The sequence below is a fragment of the Sylvia atricapilla genome, chromosome 19, assembly GCF_009819655.1.
Source record: "Sylvia atricapilla isolate bSylAtr1 chromosome 19, bSylAtr1.pri, whole genome shotgun sequence".
Classification (NCBI taxonomy): domain Eukaryota; kingdom Metazoa; phylum Chordata; class Aves; order Passeriformes; family Sylviidae; genus Sylvia; species Sylvia atricapilla.
In genome coordinates, this window is record NC_089158.1 from 5,503,529 (window position 1) to 5,524,766 (window position 21,238).

Sequence of the window (21,238 nt, forward strand, 5' to 3'; positions counted from 1 at the left end):
GGTAGTTACATTTGGTGCTTCAAGGACCTCGGCACCGCGGCTCAGCTGGGACGCGGGCTCAGGGGGTCTCCGGGTCACTCACACAGAATCACTGAATCAATATGGTCCTGAAAGCCCTCTGGTTCGAAAAATCACCGAGTCCAACCTATAATTGAACACCATCATGCCAACCACACCACGGCATTGGGTGACACTGCTAGTCTTCATCCTTAAAGCACCTCCGTAATGTTGTTTTTCCAAGGTGAGCACTGCCCACGCGCCCGCTTGTCCCCGTGTCCCGTCGGGCCACCGCAGCTCCCTCCGCGGCCGAGGCTGGGACAGCGCTGGAGCCCGGCCCGCCGCGCTCGGGCCCGGCTGGCGCAGGGAGCCGTGTCCCGCCCTGTGAGAGCCGTGTCTCAGGCTTCCCGAGCCTCAGGTGCCGCCGCGCTTGGAAGGTCAAAGGATTTGGGATCACACACAGCGACCCCGCCGCCTGCGCTGCCCGCGGCATCAGCGATCAGACACCACAGGGCGGAACGCGAGGCGGGTTTGCGGGACGCGCCCCGCAAAGGCGAGGGAAGCCGGGCCGGCCCCTTCCCGGCATTTGCTCTGGGCTGTGGGGTCACTGCAGCAGCGGGACAGCTGGGTGTCACACGAGGCCCGCGGGGCGGAGGTGTCCCCGCGGGGCCGGGCCGGGCCGCTGTGTCACCCCGGGGTGTCCCGGGGCGGAGCGGGGCCGGCCGAGGGCGGAGCCGCCGCCGCCCCCGCCGCTCCTGGCGGGCTGACGTGGCCCGGGCGCGGGGCGGACATGGCGGACGGCAGCAGGCAGAGCCGGTTGGCCGCGGCCAAGAAGAAGGTGAGGGGCCGGGGGTCCGGACAGGACACGATGGAGTTGGGGGCGGCTGCGTACCGCGAGCTCCGCGCGGACCGGGCTCCGGGCCGGGCCGAGCGCGGCCTCCCCTGAGGGGCGCGGGCCGGGCCGCCGCCGCCCCCTCGCTCCGGGCCCGGCCGCGCTGGGGCCCCGGGAGCTGCGGGTGTCCGGGCTGCGGCCCGGCCTCTCGGCGGGCGGCCGGGCGAGGCCGGGCCTGGATGGCTGCGGTGCTGGGAGGGTTGCCCGGGCTGGTGTGCGGGTGCCGTGTCTCCCCTCGCTTCCCCCTTTTTTTTTTTCCCTCTGGTTTTTCCCCATATTTTTTCCCTGGAGGCGGCCCTGCTGCTTGCGTCCCGGCGGGATGCGCTTCTGTGTCAAAGTCACGGGAACGGGAAAGTGTCCTGGAGCAGTTCAGGCTTCCATTTTGAAATCCTACCAATAAAGGGATCCTCCTCCGTCCTTTTCCATCCCCGCTGCCCCGCCGTGCCCTGCTCGGTGGGTGCCGTGATTTGCATAAACAGCTGCTGGGACCGGCCGCTCTGGGGGCTCAGGCGTGCAGGAATTGCACAGAAATGCCGGCAGACCTGGCGGGATTCGACTTACATCTTATCACACCGGCACTTCCTGGGCGAAGTGGTTGTGATTAAAAATCATTTGTAGGTTTTTTTCCTCCCCTTAGTTCGTAGTTGTTGCAGTGTCTGCTGTAGGGATTGCAACTGTCCTTCATAAAATCTTTCATGGAGTGGAAGATTTTACTATCAGGCAGTGCCTTTTCATTCTGCATGCAGGATTAATTGCCCTTTATTAGTTTTGCCTTATTGCTCTTACTTTAACCCTAAAAATCTTCCAAACCACTGCTTTCAATCTCCTTTTGCACTATGGAGTATCAAATAATTTCCCAGGAACAGCATTGGCTGTAAACAAAAGTTGAAAGTTTACAACTCTTGTCATATACCCATCACTTTGGTCTAACTTTAGCCTTCTGTGGGCTTATTTGGATTCCTGCTTTCCCCCCAAACGTATGAATTAATGGAAGAGCATTTCTCTTGGCCTTACACTTGATCTGTATTTTTACCAGTGAAGTTAGGTTTTGAGGGGTTATAGAAGGCATATTCTGTTTGGACTTCAGATTATTCTTCTTCTGTTCACAGCTGAAGGAATACCAGCAGAAGAACAGCCCTGGAGCAACTGCAGGAACTAAGAAAAAACGCAAAACTAAAGAAGGCAGCAGACCTGCGACTCCCACCACTGACGATCAGCAGCCTCCAGAGAATGTGAGTGTCTCATTCTCTCTCTCAAATCATTTGCCACCTCCCTGTTCTTTGGTTTTCTGGACAGTCTGGCCGGAGCTGGAAGAGGTTGTGCTGGGGTAAGAGCTGAGTGGTGTAGGTGCTGTATGAAGTGTGCTACAGGAGTTGGCAGCTGCCTGTTCTGGAAGGTGCAGCTGGCCTCAGAGTCTGTCTGATGGTGCCCTGGGTGTGCCCAGAGCTGCTGGGCTGAGGCATGTGGTCCTCACCAGCTGGATGAGGCTGGTTCCTTGGCTGCCTTGGATTGATGTTTTCTCTCTGCCCTTCTCTGAGCCGTTTCTCTTTCCCCTTTTCTTTCGCCTCCTGTAGATTCAGAACATTCTGAAGGTGCTGGTGTCAGACCTTAACCGCTCCAATGGGGTAGCCATACCCTCATTGGACAAGAGGAAGGTGAGGCAGTGCTTGTGTCCCTCAAAGTGACTTGCTCTCCCTCCTGCATGCTTCAAGTTCTATTCACACTGAGCTCCATCTCTGTGATGGAGCCTTGTCCTCACACATCCATTGTCAGTTGCTTCAGTTTTGTTGCTGTTTTTATTAACATGGAACTCTTTGTTACCATTGCTTGTTTCCGTCTGGTTTGTGTCAAAGTTAACATGTCAAAAAGTGAGCCTTGTCAAAAAGTCTTTCTTGAGACAGCTGAACTTGGAGGAAAACAGAAATTTGGGGTGAGGCAATAAACTCATTTAACAGCTGAGGAAAACTGTGCTAGGAAGAGGTAGTGTTTCCTTATTCTGTATTTCTCCTGCTGTGAGTGTCATTGCCTTGTTTCCTGGAGCTTGGTTTCTGAAGGGCATGTTTCTGCTCATCTCCAGGCAAAGAGCTGCACTGGCTGGTTATTCCAGCCACCTCTTTTATGACAGGCGATGAAGCTGGCACAGGTGATGTACAGTCTGGCAAGTACCAGGGCTGTAAATATGCTTAGGCAGGAAGTCAGATACTTCAAAGCCAGGCATGTACAGGCTTTAGCGTCTTCACATTCCCAAGATCCTGAAAAGGAAAGGGCAGGAGCTATGCCAAGAAGCAAGAGAAAAGTGTTCAGGAGCATACGTGGACAAACAGCCTTTTAAAAATATTTATTTTCAGACAGTCAGTTTATTTAAAATAAGGCCCAAACTGTGACAGGAACTCAGAAAAGTCACCTTTTGTAGCCCAGAATGTTTTTCCAGTTTTGATATATCAAAGCTCTGATTTTCATTTTCACTTGCAGTGTTTTGGTAGCTTATTTCCCTACCACTCCTTCAATGTAGTTGTCATAAAGTAGCTCACTGTTATATTTACTGCATATCCATGGGTCTCCAGCAATAAATATAACTATAGTAATCACATGGGGTACCTGACAGATGAAGTGAAACCTGCGAGGTGGAATGGAATTCCCTCTAAATTGCCTTTGTATTCTTTTTTTCCTTTTTTTTTTTTCTTTTGTGCAATAATATGTCTGACGCACAGAATTCCACCAGCTGGACTGTGTTTTGTAGGTCTGTACCAGCAGAACTTGAGTGATGTGAAGACACAGTGCCAGCTTTTGGGGTGCTAGGTGTGCCTCAGAAAACTTGTGTTGTGACTGAAGTGTCACTGTTGTCCTGGGGACTGTTTTCAGTTAATACTTGTAAGCTCAGAGCAGGTTAAATATTGGAGAAAGAGATTTGTTTCCCATTGGAGGGTGAGATGAAGATAAGTGGTCCAGTGCTGTTGCTGAGGTGACATTTAGCTTTGCAGTGAAGGCCTACCTGTGTCTACAGCTTTAGTCATGTTCTGCAAAGGGAGAATTTATTGTTCAATTCATTCTTGTTTCCTTGGGGTTTTTCCCCCATTTTCCTCAGAGATACAGTTTGATCTGATTGGCTATTACAGAATTTTTGGATTGCTGTGCCTGGGGTTTTAGGAATTACTTGAAAAGTAATCTTTAACTGCTGTATGTAATGAAAGAACAATTTCTCATTTCAGCTGCTGTCTTGTAAAAATCCTGAGTCAGGAGAATGCTGTTTAGAGACTTGATGCTAATAGGGCAGAAAAGCTGATTATTGGCAGCTGAGCTGCTGCTGCCATTGGTGTCTCATGTGAGGCAGAGCCCTCCCTTCTCTCTCACTTCAGCTTTCTTGGCTCTGAAACAGAGGAGAAACTGCAAAGTAGAAGCCTTTGTGTGAAAGCAAATGCATCCTACTACCATGCTAAGCTGAGCAGAATTACTGACTTTTTATTCTACATTATTGGAATGTCACAGTGCATACTTTCTGTGTAAGTGTTCTGCTTCTAATGCTTTCTGTTTCCAACAAATTCGATTGTTCAAATAGTTTTGGGGGTTTTGACAGTTTATTACAGAGCTGCTCCTTGTGAAGAAAGGAGTTCTTGTGGATAAGGAACATTACTGGTTTCTGCATCTTTGAAGTATTAGGCAGAAAGAACGTTCTGTTCAGAAGAAATGATAATTTTGAGATGCACTGGGGAATTAATTCCTTCTGTCCCTCTGATGTTTATATTGATGAGTGTGTGATTGATAAAGGTTAAATAACCTTTAGCTGGAGGAGGTGAGGGAGTTCTTGACCTTCCTAATAAGCACCTAACACATATTGCTCCTGCAGAGCATCAGTACCTGCCTTGCAAAAAGAAATTCAGAAAATTCTTGTTTTCCCTTTTTAGTCTTCCAGCTTACTGCCTTCATTAAATCTGTCTCCACTGTTGCTGTTTTAACCTTGCTGCTGGATTAGTGAGTGAAGTGGTGAGCAGGTAAACAGGGAATGCCAAGTGAGATTTCTTGGTTCCTATGAAGTGCCAGGAAGGAAGTGACTGAAGTAAGAGGGAACTCTTTCAGGTGCAATAGCAGAGAGCTGCAGTATATTGGTGGGGCTGAATGCTGGAAGATGTTCTCATTTGTTTTGTTGTGTTTTTAAGTTATGACTTACCAGAGCTGGATGACGAAATCAATCAAATTGCTATAAAACACAAGGGCACTGCTGGATCTTCATGGCTCCAGTGTTGTGCAAGGAGATGAAATGGTCCAGTGCAGTGTGCCTTTGTAGAGGGGGCTGTAGATGCCATCCATCCTCCCACAGAGGCTGGATGAGAACTTGCTGTCCAGAAATAGTTTTTTGGCGCTTCTCTTTTCTATTTAGATTCTTACAGTCATGGGATCCATGGTTGCAGCAGGGCCACAGGCACCTGCTGCCAGCTCTCCCTCTGTCCTGTTCATAAATGTCCTGTTTCTAAACTGGTGGGTCATGGGATGCCACAAATTTCACCAAGTTTTAGACAGAGCACTTGAGTCTGACTAACCCAATTTTCAAGTAGTCACTCCCCTGCTCTTTTCCATCTTCATTTGCATACAGTGGTCTGTGTTTTCCCCAGGAACACCTTGAAGGTGGTGCTTTTCAAAGTGCAGTGACATCTGGCTTTGCCCTTCCTTGATTTTTGGTGAATCTTTCGCAGTGAATCTTGTGTGTGAATTTAGAGTTTGGGTGACATTATTGTCCTGTGTTGAAAAAGGGAGTTGGATTGTGGGACACTGGTTCTTTATGAAAGGACACACTCTGGGACAGTGTTTGTCTGTGGCTGATGCAGCCACCTCTTTGCTCTGGGGAGAACACAGGTTCCACACGTTTCTTAATTGTTGTTCACATCTGTCTGATTTTCACAGGCAAGCCACAAGGTGATGCGTTGGTGTGTGTGTTTGTTCATTTTGCATGAAGGCTGTAATCCTGTGCTGTGTTTTGTGACAGGCATACTTTGACAGTGATGTTGCCACTCGTAGTGCTGAACAGCTTGCTCCCGATGTCCCTGTGCTATCTAACAGCAACAGCTTCCCTAGCTGTGCTTCTGTTCTGCCTGCTCCTGAGAGCATGCAGCTGACACAGGTTTGTGACTTATCATCAATACTGCCATTGAACCATTGAATATTGGCTAGTGACGCCAGATTAATGTGGAGAAAGATGACCTTCATAAATATGACATGACTAGTTCAGCTTTTCTCCTGTTAAAAATACTACATTCCCCACTCTCCACGCAGTCATCATCTGTCTATGAGAGCTGAGGGAGTACTAGCATGCATGTGTCCCTGTGGCTTCCAAAGCTGTTTTCCTTCTCCTCTATTTCATTAGCAGAAAGCACCTTTAATAAGACAGGTTTCCAGTCCAATCAGTCTGTATTTCCTTTTATTAATTCAAGATTCAGTTGTAGTTTTTTTCCAGCAAAGTGTCGATTATCCTGATAAAAAGGAACAACAGACATAAAGCCTGATACACTTGAATTTCTCTATTTCAGGAAACCCAGACTCACACCACTCAGAAATTATGTGTAAGCCAGGACTGAGTTGGTGGTTTTAAGTTCATCTTCCTTTGGGAAGCAGCAATTATAGGAGCTGTGGAACTTGAGCCCAGGTGTAATCAAGTCTTACATTTCATAAGTGAGACTCTCATCTTTTACAGGCTTGTAAGTTTTTATGTTTTAATCCACAGATGAATGAAGCTGAGGATCATAAAAATGCTGTGGACGAGAACAGGTGAGTGTCTGTGTTGGCTTTGCCAACAGGATCACAACAAATTAAGGTTTTATCCCTGCCCCAGTGCTGTGCTGATTTGGGCAGCTCTCTGGGAGAGGTTTTCATTGCCAGGTCTTTGTTCCCAGGTCTTTCTCATCAACAGAAGGTCTGCGTCAGCTGTCTGAACAACTCAACGGCCTGGTTTCCCAGGTACTCCTTTTCATCCATTTGTCCCATTAATTCTCATGGTGTTTGATGTGGAACTTTAAGCAGACAGGTCAGGGAAGCACTCTTCAATCTCAGAGACATCTGCAGCCATCCTGCTAACCAGTGTGATACTTAAACATTGAGGAGCAAAAAATCCTGGTTTGGGAATGTAAGATTTCAGCAGTAGGAAGAAAAGCAGAATGAGATGAATGAATCGTATATATTCATGGAAAGATGTACTCTTGATTTACTGGAAAAGAATATGAAGTCTGAATAATTCACATCAGCTTATCACAGGGGCAGCCAGCATCTATCCTGAGCCAGAAGAGTGTTTTCTGTGCCTGTGTGTGGTCGTTTGAAGTGACAGGTGCTATGACAAGTGTTACTGTTATAATGGGATCTTATCTAATAGTGATTTGCCTTGGGGACTAAAACTGACTTACTTGATTTACTTCTAGTCAACATCGTATGTGAATGGAGAAAGTCCTGTTTCTTCCACAAATATTAAGGAAATGGAAGTAAGTTGTTCTCAGTCTGTCATGATTTTATTTTTCTCATTTGCTGCTGTTGATAATTTGTTTGGATTCTGTGCTTTGAGTAGTGTTAGTGAGGCCTAACTGAATGCACAGGTCACATACATCAATCACTGTGTAATGTCAACTGGGGCTGTAATTGGGTAGTTGTGATCACAGCAGTCAAGAGGCAGTTATTGGAGATGTTCCCAGTTTGGGGACTGGGATAATCTGGCTTCCATGCAACTACAGTTCTCATTTCTGATTCGCTTTTATGTTGCCTAAATGAGGCCTCGGTAGAAACGGATAAAATAGGTTGACATCCCAGCTGCTTTTGTTCAAATCACAGATTTTGTTTTGTTTGGAGAATCTGATTATATCAAACTGTGATAATGATTTATTTTTCTGTCCTTTTTAATTATTGCTTTTTTCCTTCCCTCCTCCTCTTCTGCTCCTTCCTTTTTCTCCTATTTGCATGTGCCCGTCAGACACGTTACCAGGAGCTGGCAGTAGCCCTGGATTCCAGCAATCTAACTAACAAACAGCTCGTTACAAAGATAGAGGAATTGGTAAGAAACAATCCAACCAACCAGTTTGACACTGTCTTTGCTGCTCCTCCACGCTCTCTGGGTGTCTGCAAGGTTACGGGTTCCCTCACAGTGCCACAAGGAAGGCTGCTTACACAGCACTTTGTATGGAACAAAATGGGCTGGATGGAAAACCTGTGAGAGGATCAAAGCCTAAGGCCTCTTGTGAGTGTGGTGGCTCATCTGAGGAAGCAGAAACAGAGTTTTGTTGTTTCCATTTATGTGTGCTCTCTTGATCTTCTCACACTGTCCCTGGATGATAAGCATCCTCATAAAACAGCTATTTCTGGTCCTGGTCTGAATCCTTGAAATAGAGAATTCTGGTGCTGGCAGCAGTGTGAAAACCTGTTTCTGCAGGTGGTGATGCTGTTCTAAATATATCAGCAGAGTGGGAGCAATAGGTCCAAGAGAGCCTGGGGCTGTTTCCTGATCATATCCTCAGCTTCTCCTGGCACAGTGAATGAACTGCTTTGTCCTGTGGCCTGCATGGATTCCTGCTGCTGCTTTTCAGCCTTCAGTTTTAACACTGCAAGAAATGCAGCTTAGTGGATGTGTTCCAGGCTGAAAAGAGCCTTTCTTGTGTGAAATACTTTCCCCCATTTTGTTCCTCTCTAAAACTACACTTTTCCCAAAGTTCAGCATTTCCCAGTGTACCCCATGACCCTTCTTTTTGTTTCATTTTTGGTTTTGAGTTATTTTTGTTCTGTTGTTTTTCTTTCTGTGTTTTAGTTTAGCTGGAGAGGTAGAGTGCATTGCCCACCCAGGATTCTCATTGTTTGCCAGCTTTTCTGTTTGTCTGGAACTCTGTAGGGCCTTTGCTGCATTTGTGCTCTTGCCTTTGCTTTTCCTGGTTATGTTGTGTGCTGACATTGCTAAAATCAAAACCTCATCACCTTTCCATCTGCAGTCATGTTTCAAAAAGCACTGAGGTAGTAGTGGTAATAAAGAAACACCTTGGCCAATATTCATCATTTGGAAAGAGGAGAAAATATGAATTATATAGTTACTTAAGAGGCATCTGTGAGAAGACTGCCAGGGGACAAGAGCAGCAAAGAGCAAACAGGGTTGGGTGGCAGCCTGGGCAGCCTTTGTCCCCTTCACACTTACAGATGCACTTTGTGCAGTCACAGATCACCAGTACTTCACCCCTAAGACTGAAATTGGCTGGGACAGAATTATCCCTTTCCTTGCATCTGGCTTCAGCTCTGTCTCATACCACCTTGGTGGGAGCCTGCCAACGTACGTGCAGCTCTGCATGACTTGGCCAGTTGTTAACCGGGATAGAGCTCTAAGGAATCACTTAAAGGAAAGGACTTTTGCTTTGGGATTTAGCTATTTATCTTTTATTGAAAGCATTTTTGCTGTTTTTTCTAACACATTAGTTAGTTGACTATGATTGTGTAGATATGGGATATTGCAAGTTTAAATGAAATTGCTGGATGCTCAGATAGGAGCATAGAGGGGTTTCAGCAGAAGTATTGGAGGAGAACTGTGATAATGTACTGGACAATGAAAAACATCACATGTATTAGTAAAGGGAGTCCCAAATATCTTACTTTTAATAGCTAAGATGAACTTCCTAGTCTTCTACAGAAATGGAAATTCTCCTTGCTATAACTGTGCATATATCCTACTTCACCAAAGTGAAAATGTGTTTCAGCAGGATGAGACTATTTTCTCTTAATATTGGTGCATTAATTTTCTTCCATAGAAACAGCAGAACCAAGAAGCAGTGAATCAGCTGGAGAAGGTAAAGTATGTCCTATTTTTGGATAGCTACAGAAATAGGTATCTGTTTCTCTGAGGAGTAGAAAACACAGTGGATTGTGGCACAAGTGTGCATGATCTTGTCTTGTGTTAGATTCAGTTTTATTTGTAGCATAAGGTTTAATATTTTGACTTCGTGAGTTGGGTCTGACAAGGCAGCATTCTTATTTTGACCAAAGCTAATATGTAAATACTCAAGTTGGAGGAGTGCAGTGGGGGCAGGAGGCTACAGTTCAGGTCCTTGCCAGGAGCTTCCATTCCAACACTGCCACATGTGTGCTTCAATGATTGCACTGTGCTGTCGCTGCTGGTCTAGGATGGAAAAATGATTAAGTAGTTCAAATAATGGAAGATTAAGTGTGTCTTTAAAAATACTGGCATCATTTGGATGGTAGAAATAGTAGCAATTAATTCCTGCTTTTTTAGTTGGACATAAAACAAGGGTTAACTATCTGCATGTTTGTGCTGACCAAGCAGTATTTGTTTCTACAGGAAAAGAAGGAGTTTGAACAGAAATTTTCTAAAGAGCAAGCAGCACTGAGGGAACAGTTACAGGTAAGCCTCACTTACAGTAATATCACCTGACTTCTGCTGTTTTGTGGATTATTGAGCACTCACAGTCCTTATCCTGGAAGGCAGAAGTCCATTCCTTTAGCAAAACTCCAAGTGTCAGCCAGACTGTACTTAACTGCAAGAGCTCTTTACTGTCCTTTTGTGACAACAGTGATGTTGCAGTGGCAGGCAAAGAAGTTTTGTGCTGAGCTGATTTTCCTTTCCCAAAGGTTCATATCCAGACTATTGGAATTCTCGTTTCTGAGAAATCTGAGTTGCAGACAGCCCTTGGCCACACTCAGCAAGCTGCACGGCAGAAATCAGGTACGTGACTGTCTCTGCAGCTTAGCCTGGAGGTTGAACTGTGGATGTCAAGTCACAAACACGGCAGGGCAGTTGTTGGCAGCCAGCTCACAGCACTCCCTGACCTCTCTGTGAGCAGCTCTGGCACTGCCACTGCTGCTGTCATCGTAGCTGTCTCCAGATTGGAGCATGTTGGTCTCATAGCACTGGAAGTTCTTCTGTGCATCACTAAAGCCTTGTCAGCTCTGTTGGGCCTGATGACTACCCCAGACTGTTTCTTTCTAATTCTTTTAAAACTTGGTTTCCTTTTTCCGCCCTGCCTCCCACACAGCTGTCATGTTAATCTAGGTCTTAGCCAAGCCTTTTATTCTGAACTACATTTGAGCAATTTATTCTAATGGAAAAGAAAAACCCCAAACAACCTACCGTCTATTGTTCTGCGAAGAAAGTTTCATCATCTCCCTCTAAAAGTGAGGCAGGTAGTTACAGAGAGCTGTGCTCCCAGGGCTGTTGGTGAATCAGCTGTAGAGCTAGGAGTGGAGCCAGCTCTGCTGATATACTAGGTTCTGTGCTGCCTGAAGAGCTTGATGACAAAGTAGAAAGTGCTGTTCAGCCAGTTCCAAAATGCTCTTTGTGGTATAGCCTCAACTGACTGTGCTCTGACTTGTCCAGGAGAAGCTGAGAGCCTTGCTGCCCGTTTACATTCATCTCGCCAGCGAGTCTCGGAGCTGGAGCGCACTTTGTCCTCCATCTCCATGCAGCAAAAGCAGTCAGAGAAGGTAAGAGACACCTCTGTTTATGCTTAACCTGCGGCTCTGCCTTTGGCTGTTTGCTTACACTGCTGCAAAGTCTGCGGTGCCTGCTTGGAGAAGAGTCAGATGTTAACCTTGTTAATTGTTAATTAACCTTTTAAAGCCCTGTATTACCCATGATCAAGGCAAACTTCATTCAAGTTTCTGTGACTAATCATATGGTCCAGTTGATGTCTTTAGATCTGGCACCTCATTCATTAGTCTGGCAGCTCCACACAAGAGAGACACCTTGTCCCAGACTGTCCATCACACACTTTAGTATTGTCTTTCATCCAGAAGCAGACATACTTGTAGCATCACATTTGAAAAGACTGAGCATATTTATTCCTGGAAAATTCAGGAGATTCTAAGGAAACCTGTCCTGAGTTTTTTTGCTAAAGCTATGACCTTTTCTGTTTTAGCTGATCTGTTAAAGATGAAATGAAGTATTTTTTAATACCTGATTTGTTTGGCTGAAGTCTTTAGATAAATCAATAATTTCCTTTTTCTCCAGCATAATAAAGAGTTAGTGAAGGAGCGAGACAACCTGAAACTGGAACTGTACAAACGAAGGTAAGTCCCTTCTGCTTATTACTGCAGAAGAGCCCCAAAACAACAAGTGGCAAAGACCACAGGTGGTGACTTGGGAGGCTGGATATTGAATTAAAAAAAAAAAAAAAAAAAAGTCACTAGATGTGATGTTTCTGTGATTCTAGCTGCCAGGAAGCACTGGTTTGTAGATTTATGACCTGGACATCAGCAGACCCAGAGCCACTTTAATTTTTTGTTTGTTTTAGCAAAAGTAGTGAGGAAATAAAACAGCAGAATTCAGAGCTGTCAGAGAAGGTTCATTCCCTGGTGTCCCAGAACTCAGCTATGAAGTTGGATGTGGAAGATTTGCAGAAGAAATTGGAAATGGCTGAACTGATGATTCAACAGGTGAGGACAGAGGACACTAATGACACTGCCACACTTCCTTCTGAGAAGGGGCACGACTTAACTCTTGGCTTTAAAGGAAGGCATGAAATCTCATCAAGACATTCTCCTAGAAAAAAGATTTCAGCAAGGCCTCAAGGGAACAGAAAGTTTGTATTCTCTAAGGTGTTGGAGCTCTAAATTGATTGAAATCCACACATTGACTGAAAAGCAGTGTAACATTAGTCTGCTAAAAGTGTTGTCCAGTGAGAGAGTGAAAGGTGAAAATGCAGTGCATTTTCTGATTGTATCTGTTTGGGACTTTGGTTATTTAGTTGTGCAGTCTCATGGAGTAACCAGCTGAGTAGGGGTGGTGTTTGTACCCACCAGTGGAAGGTGGTGAATTGGACAGTGGCAGCTTGAAGTCAGCTGGGAAAAGAATGTGTGGAGCCAACTGTTATCAGGTCAGAGAGCAAGTGACCCTGTGTTACCCTGAGCCTGGGAGGAAAGAAAATGCTCTTTTTTTTTTTTTATTCTTAGACTGTGTCATAAGTTACTCTTGAAATTAAGCCAACTGTTGCTCTTCTGGGAAAAGTGTTGTGCCTCAGCTGAACCAGCCTTGATGCTTAGTCCACTGACATGCTCCAGACACTGGCTTTAAATTCCTGACATGTCTGACAGCTTTTAAGGTCACAGACTTTTATATCATCTGATATGGCTGTATAATGCAGACTCTGGAAATGCACAAAAATTCTGAGCCAAAGCTTGATTGAATTCTATTTTGTTAATTTAAAAAAAAACAGTAAATGTAAAATCGGTAGGGAGGAACTTCCCACTTTAGCCATTTTTACAGGACTAAAATCTCAGCTTTTTGTTTTTAACCCCCCTATTTTTTTTCACACTGAACTTCACTATGAGTTGGAGCACTTTAAAGAACTACAGAAGGTTACAACATAGATCATGTGGCAGGTTACTCTTAGCAGAAAGGCTGTGCAAGAATTGAGCATTAACATTTTGCTTTAAATTTCTGGGTTTTTTAAACAGTTCTCAAGCCAGGGAGGGAGTCTGGATGCAAACCAGCAGCTGCAGATGGCTCTGGAGGAGAAGGCGAGCCTGGAAACCCAGGTAGCTCAGGTAAGAGGTTGTATGAAATATGATCCAAATCTTTGTCTGTAAGGAAACTTTTGGGGCAGAAAAATGTAGTCTGAGCTTTGCACCAACACTGGTTTCTTCAAATTTTATCCCTTAAACCAAATTTATTTAGCCAATATCATGTTGTTTGATTTTGTTTTGAACAGCTCTCAGAGTCACTTCACCAGCTGCAGGCAGAAAGAGATCAGTATGTGGAGAAACTGAGGGAGGAGGGGAGTGTTTGGCAGCAGCGGGTGCAGCAGCTCTCTGAGCAGGTAACCCCAAGGGCAGCATCTCAGCTCTGGACAAACACTGGTAGCAGGAAATGCACCATGAACATTGTTGTAATTTTCATTTGTGTGGCCTTGCAGGTCCACACAATGGCAGAGGAGAAGGAGAAACACATGGCCAGAATTCAGGAGCTGGAAGACAATGTTACAGAGCTGTTGAGCACGTCAGGTAGGGCTTCCAAAGTGGGGCTTCCCACTGCAAAGTGGAGCTGGATAACTCTGTCCTGCTGTGCAGATGCTTCTGCACAGGAGCTGCAAGTAGGTCTGATGCTGAAGGCAGATGAAGGCCAGGTGACCCTAAGAACCCATTTCTCCTGGGAAACAGCAAGTGATCTCCTGCAATGAATGGACCAGCAGCCTGGTTATGTCTGTACTATTGGCCTGACTCTGCTGTCAGCCTCTCTGGCCCAGGAGTTTGGGAAGGCAGGATGCTCCTGCTAGGGCTAGGAGGGAGTCAGCAGCAGACAGCAGGATGCCATGCTTGGGTTTGGGATAGGTTTGGTCTTTGTTCCTCTCAGTGCTGTGCACCGAGGATTGGATACTGCAGCTGGTGATCCCTTCTGGTCACAGAGCCCAACGGGCTGGGGTGTGCTTTGTGTATCCAGCAGGGATGTGTCTTGCCCAGCCATCTTCCCTGTGACTGATCCCCTTTTGATTGCATCTCCTCAGCAGTGAAGCCCATGGATGTCGAGCCTCCCTCAGTGCCAGGGCCCACAGCAGCTGAGCTCAGTCTGCAGGAGGAGATCCAGCGGCTGCAGCAGGAGAAGGAGCAGCTGCACGGGCAGTACCAGGCCCAGGTGCGGGACAACGAGCAGCTGAGCCACCTCAACCGGGAGCAGGAGGAGCGGCTGCTGGAGCTGGAAAAGACTGTGCAGCGCTACAGCGAGGAGGCTGTGGACAGGCAGCAGATCCTGGAGGACATGCAGAGTGACAAGGCCACAATCAGTAGGGCGCTGAGCCAGAACCGGGATCTGAAGGAGCAGCTGGCTGAGCTGCAGAATGGGTTTGTCAGACTGGTAGGTCTCTTCTGTGTATCTTTTCCCACTGCTTCCCTCACTGGTGCAATCCTTTTGTAGCGCAGATGTGAAAAACAGGGAGCAGCATTTTCCATCTCTTATCCTCTGAGACTGTGGCTGCTCCATCCTTTGATATGTAGTGCCATATCAGGAGGTTCCCTCTAATTCCTTACTCCCTCAGGTGCATCAATATCTTTGTCCAGAACTGTTCCCTTTCCTTCTCATTCCCTGGAAGTCAGGCTATTTCTGTCCCTGGCTATTCCTCCTGCCCTTTTACCTGAAGATACCTATTTCCTGCTCCTTTGTATTTGCCCATGAGGAAATTCTCAACAGTATTCTCTCCTGCTGCTGTCATTCTTATCCATCCTGGAGCTGAATCCTTACTTTTGCTTTGCTTCTCTCAGTGTATCACTTTCCCCTCTGGGGTCCTAGCAGACTGACACATGGTCCAGCTGTTGTGTTTTTTTTCTTTAGTCCTTTTTTTGAACTCCTTGTTTTTGAATGTCTGTGGCTCTCTTTGGGATATTCATACCACCCATCTGCTTTGGAGCTGACAGGCTGCATGATGTGCCAGGCCTCTTCTTGGCACTGTCCCAGCACTGATTCCCCTGGCTCTTTCCTTGCTCTTTTCCCATCTTCTGAAGCTTTCTGTAAGTTATTTACTGTCCTAAACAGTCAGTTTATGGCCCTCAGTTACAGTTCAGAAAAACACAAGGGATAGCACCCTGTTGTACTGGAAACTAACATGGTTTATTGAGAGAGCCTGTTTCATGGTGTCTGGAACAGTTTCTTTACACAGTTGTGTTTGTCTTGCAGACAAATGAAAACATGGAGGTTACAAGTGCCCTACAGTCAGAGCAACATGTAAAGAAAGAGCTGGCCAAGAAGCTTGGGCAGCTGCAGGAGAACCTGGCGGAGCTCAAAGAGACGGTGAGCACCAGCAGTGGGATGGCAGGGCTGGGTTGTGCAAATTGCTGGCAACTTCCCAGACACTGATGGAAGGATGGAAATGAGTACTGTAAAGATCCAGCTGGGAGCCTTCCCTTGTCATCTGCTGCCTGATGTGGGGGACCAGCATGTGGGGGCAGATGGTGGCTGGCTGCCTGGTTGGTGGCTTTGGGGCAATGTTGACGGTTTGGATCATGTCACAGATCAGTTTTTCAGGCAGAAAGGGTTTGATGTGGTGGTTTGATCTTGTTCTCTCAGCTGGAGCTGAAGACACAGGAGGCCCGTGGCCTGCAGGAGCAGCGGGACCAGTGCTACAGCCACCTGCAGCAGTACACCCTGGCCTTCCAGCAGCTCACTGCTGAGAAGGATGAACTGCACAAGCAATTCCTGCTTCAGACACAGCTCATGGATCGCCTGCAGCACGAGGAGGTCCAGGGGAAGGTGACAGTGGAAATGCACTTGAAAGAGCTGCAGCAGACGAAGGTAACAGTAAAAAGGGATAAGTGGAAAGATGGGAGGTAATCGATAAGTGAGAGATTTTGCCAGTCCCTTCCACCCTGGGCTGTTCTGTGATGCTGTGATTACACCCTCTGTCCTACAGACGAGTGGTACCTGTCTGGAGCTAAAGTACTGCTTGTGTGTTTGTGTGTGTGGTGCTGCTGTCTGAAGATGGAGTGACTGCAGTCTGGCTTGTGCAGGTTTTTGTGATCCTCTGCTTTTCTGTTGCAGGAAAGTCTAGAAGCTGTAGCCAAGGAAAACAAAGAGCTGCAGGCCCAGATCAGTCAGCTGGCAGCAGAAATGGATGGCAGAATTTTGCACCAACTGGAGGGTGAGTGGCTGCATCAGGGAGGAGGCAGAGCTGGGTTCTCTGCAGCATTGCCTTCTTGTTCACCTTCCTTCTTTTACAGAAGGTGATGAAGCAATGACTGAAGAAATCCAAAAACCTTCTCTTGTGATTCCAGAGAAGTTTGAAAGCCACGAAGAAATGGTGAGTCTTAATGGGTAGAAAAGCCTTTGGGTTTAGTTCTAAATAAGTATCTAGAAAAGGAAACTGGTTAAATTGCAAAGAGGTTTATCAGCTGTTATCCTGCCAGCTGAGTGCAGTCATGAGGGAAATGCAGCAGTTCCTGGTGCAGCAGCAAAGCCAAGACTTCTGCACCATTCTTACAAAACAGGCTGAAAGTCTGGCAGTGGTTTCCTTTACAGTGACAACTCAGCTGGCAGATCAGCTCTTTAATGGGGCATTGATGATGATGTTCACTTTAGTTTGGAAGGCAACTTGGAAATGGTGTCAAATATCTACAAGATTTATCTGCAAGTACGGTCATAATACTGCAGTCAAATAGCTCTCAAGGGACCCAGTTTTTAACCTGCACTAATTGGGAATGAGAAGAGACAGTAGTAGCTGCCTGGCTTAGTGCCAAGGCAGTCACACAGGTCTTTGGTTTTGCACCATAAATAAAATGTGGTAAATTGTTACTCTGTCCTGAGATGCATCATAGGTCCTGCTGAACACAGGGGAAGCACTAATGTCCACATTCTGAAATTATTCTTAGGTTGCTTTTGTGACCTCTGCCATGTCCCAAGTGGAGCAGGAGCGAGAACATCTGAGGAAGCAGCTGTCTGCTCAGAAGCAGCAGTGCAGAACCCTCCTGCAGCAAATCACAGCTCTCAGGCAGGAGCAGCAACAACACGTCACACTGGATGGAGGTAAAGTCTCTGCACAGTTTGGGGACAGTGTGAACACTAGGTGCTGGGCCAGCTGGCCATGGCTGCTCTGAGAAAGACCTTTGGGTCTGTGAGTGCATCCTACCCCAGGAGAAGCTGTAATTGCACACATCCCTTCCAGGCTCCATTATGGATACTGTTCCAGTGGAGGTTCATGAGGCTTTGAAAACTGCCATGGACAAGCTACAGGTAAGCAAAAGCATCTCATGTTGTTTCAGCCCTATTACACTGCTCAGCCAGACTAGGAGCCAGTGTCAGACAAACACACTACAAGCAGAATGTAGGGGAATAAGCAGCAGATGTTCCATAAAAAGATGCTCCACCCTACAAAGCTTGCTCACTGCTTGGTTGTAAAGGAGCAGCATTTGTTCCCCAGGCTCAGAGAGAGTCATGGGGGTGTTCTCTTTAGCATGGGTGTTGTCTGTACACGAGCAGCCCAGGTGACTGACCCCACTCTGTGTGCAGTTGCGTTTCACAGAGCTGATGCATGAAAAGGCTGATCTGAAGGAGCGTCTGGAGGAGCTGGAGCACCGCTGCATCCAGCTGTCTGGAGAAACTGACACCATTGGTATGTTTAGGCAGCACCAGCACAGGCTAGAGCTTGCTCAGTGCCTCATTTATGTGGGGAGGAGGTGGTCCCCAAACAGCTTTTGGAGCTGGAGCCCTCAAAGTACCAAGCCCTGTGTGTCTCCTACTGCTGCATAACTGGGCTAGGTCTCCACTCCAGGGCTGGATTTCCTGGGTCCTCATGCCTCATACCTCACTGTAAGGCTTGCACCCCAATCCTGTAGACACTCCTGAGGCTTCTCTTGTGTTCCAGGGGAGTACATTGCACTGTACCAGAGTCAAAGGGCTATCCTCAAACAGCGGCACCAGGAGAAGGAGGAGTATATCAGCAGGTTGGCTCAGGATAAGGAAGAGATGAAGGCAAGGACTCTTCTGGGGTACTACTCCAAGCAGGGTGGGCCTGGGGTGTGCAAATCTTTGTGTGTTCATTTGCTGATTCTGTGACAGGAGTAGGACTGCAAACCACAGCCGTGTTTTTGTTTCATGGGCTTTCCTTTACTTTGGTACAGATGAAACTACTGGAACTGCAGGACTTAGTGATGCGCCTGGTCAGGGAAAGAAATGAATGGTACAGCAAGTATGTAGCAGCTGCTCAGAACCCAGAGTTGCTGGCAAACCAGACTGAAGGTGTGCTTCCAGCAGAGAGGCGCATTGAGCTGAATGCCACTGATGGAGTAGGTAAGCTGCAGCCAGGACAAGTTCTGTGCAGGGGGAGCAGCCCCTGCTCTCAGCCTTGTGTGTGGATGGGAGGAGTTACCTGCCTGCCTTGTCTGTGCGCCTTGCAGGGTTACGAGAGGTGAATCTGTCAGATGAAGCAGAACAAGAAGCTGCTGTTCATCAATCCGGTTTCCCCCCTGCAGACAGTAAAGCTGCTCAGCCAAACCAAGAGGACCCCACGGCAAAACAAATAATGCAGCTTCTCAGAGAAATCCAGAACCCTCAGGAGAGGCTGGGCTCCCTGCTGGAAAACCCATGCATTCCCTTCTTCTACCGTGCGGATGAGAACGATGAGGTCAAAATCATGGTAGTTTAAGTGGTGCTGTATCTTACTGACAGATTTCTGTGGGCCTGAAAGGACTTCATGGACTTGTATGTGCCCACACCTCTGCTCAGTGCCCTTGGTGAGAACAGGTTCCTAAAGACATCAGTAAAGAGAGATTGTATCAGATGGAACTCAAGCATCAGACCTCATCTTCTCTTTCTCTTTTCTCTGTTACTTGGTGTGCTTGGAGTACAGGCAGACTCTTAACTCATCCTGGGAGGCAGCTGGTGTTGCCCTATCACCTAGGCCAGGCCCAGACTGAGGGCTAAGGGAGTCCATGACTTATGGCAAAATGACTTAATCCCCTGTCCCAGACTCTGCTGCCACAGGAGCATCACACGGTTCTGATCCATCACTCATGCCTGTCATCGGCTCAGTTCCTTCCAGGGCTCCCAAAGTAACTAACTGTTCTGGTAATGGACTCTTTGGACTCAACAGGTTGGGTTTGTTTTCATACTACGTATCCTAAGCTCCCCCTTCCTGCTGCAGCCCTGCCTCTTGCACCTGTATTTCATAACAGGCCCCCTGCAAGTGGCTCCTGGGCAACATGGCCCTGTCTGTTCTCATTGCCAGGGGAGGGGACCGATGGGAGCCTTGAGGGGTCTTTTGGTTACTTGATAAAGCTTTATGTGATTCTTGGGAGTGGGGTGGAAATGTAACTGCACTTTGGAGGATGATGTGTTTCACTTGTATGTGTCTGAAGGTTTTATTTATTTTAAGAAATGGGAGAAAATAAGTAAAAGGAAACCACTTAATAAACATGCTCAGTTTTGAATTTCTGGACTTCAGAGGTTATAGTTCTCCATCCCTGAACTCTTCTCCCAATTTGGTAAGGAGTGCAGGAGATGAGTGGAAACCAAGATCCAATGGCCCATGTTTAAGGTCCTGGGACATACAGCAGCAAGTGTGGTTGTACCTGGCCCTGCCTTGAAGCCATAGCCTTGATTCTAAGGAGAAAACAGAACATGGAAGGAGAAGAGCACTCTGTGAAACAGCAGCAAAACAAATCTGGGTGTGGAAGTTGATGCAATGTGAAGTGCATATGGATATCCTGCAACTGAATCTGCCTTCAGGCAAGAACTGCCTAGTCCTCGGACAGGTGGTGTCAACAGTGGAGTCTTGAGGGAAACCACAGGGGAGGTTAAAGGGATGTGATCAAACACAGGAGTTTGGGCTGCTGCCTGAAGCAGCATCAGCTGCCACCCTGTTACCTGCCGAGATAGAAGATGCAAGCACAGGAACACAGATTTGTGCCTGTTCAACAGGAGAGATGGTTCATTTCTTCATGTCCAAACTGGTGAAGCTTTACAGCAGCAGAGCAGAGAGCTTTTCTTCTATGGCCAAAGGCAGATCGTGTGTGAGTTGGTTTTTTTAAATGATTCATATCTTGATATTTCCAAATACAAACAAAAATAGGGACACACAGCAGAATCAGTGCTTTCTTGTAAGCCCCCAGGAGAAGCTGGTTTTTGAATGCCTTTCATTTAAATGGCACAAGTGGTGTCAGTCTTCTCAGCACAAGTGATTAGGCTCCCCAGAGCAGGGGGTATGTACATTCTCTATCTGTGTAAAATGGTGTATATTCCTTGAAGAGAGACTAAGCCTGTTCAGTATTTACAGCTGCTCAGGCTATTCATAAATCTGTATCATACCTAATAGGGGAAGGGCTGTGACTTAAGAGTATTATTGTAAAAGGAAGAAAATTTAGTTACCAGGTGTTCACTCTAGACCTGTGAAGGAGACAAGACCAGTGAAGAAAGTCTGTGGTCTGTTGCAGAGGTGACTTAACCCTGTTACAAATTTGCTTTCTGAATAAACTTACTCAGAGGGGCACTGACTAGAGGTGTTTCTTCTGCATAGACCACCTTGAAATTTGGCCAGAAAAAGAGAAAAATAATTGTTTATTGAAGCACCTGCCCTGACAGTGATGCCATTTTCACTGAGCTTCTTCTGTACAGACTGCTGCCAAGCCTGAGAGATGGCTCTTGGCTAGCATTTCATATCCAGACCTCAGCTTCAGATTCATGCTTTACCCTGACCCCTTTCAGGAGTGATTCTCAGACCTCACCTTTACTTAACAGCCACTTGCTGTATTCCACAAGCAGTATAGACATAAATCCCTTTTAAGAAGCAATTTGTGTGGAAACTCCCACCTTCTGTATAGCCCATCTCTGAAGCACCTCCACACAATTCCTTCTGCACAGGAATTTACCTTTCTGCACCTGACAAGCTGTTTCACTCTATTGCTCCTGGACAC

General features: G+C 46.7%; 1 protein-coding gene across 5 annotated transcripts; it reads left to right on the forward strand.

Moving 5' to 3' along the window:
* The first annotated feature begins 751 nt into the window (after positions 1-751).
* GOLGA2 (golgin A2) lies at positions 752-19,756 on the forward strand. 5 transcript variants are annotated; one of them, XM_066332658.1, is made up of 28 exons: positions 752-835; positions 1,999-2,121; positions 2,464-2,544; positions 5,868-6,002; positions 6,603-6,646; positions 6,772-6,835; positions 7,291-7,350; positions 7,833-7,913; positions 9,643-9,681; positions 10,191-10,253; positions 10,481-10,574; positions 11,226-11,332; positions 11,859-11,917; positions 12,142-12,283; positions 13,304-13,393; positions 13,558-13,665; positions 13,762-13,849; positions 14,350-14,696; positions 15,513-15,626; positions 15,903-16,127; positions 16,374-16,473; positions 16,553-16,632; positions 17,201-17,354; positions 17,494-17,561; positions 17,838-17,940; positions 18,193-18,299; positions 18,449-18,617; positions 18,725-19,756. In XM_066332658.1, exons 1-28 carry the CDS (start codon positions 788-790, stop codon positions 18,970-18,972), a joined length of 3,141 nt encoding a protein of 1,046 aa, XP_066188755.1. In that variant the 5' UTR covers positions 752-787; the 3' UTR covers positions 18,973-19,756. The 5 variants fall into 5 exon arrangements, with proteins under 5 accessions (XP_066188755.1, XP_066188757.1, XP_066188758.1 ...); XM_066332660.1 differs by lacking the exon at positions 7,833-7,913; XM_066332661.1 differs by lacking the exon at positions 5,868-6,002.
* Positions 19,757-21,238: the final 1,482 nt, after the last annotated feature.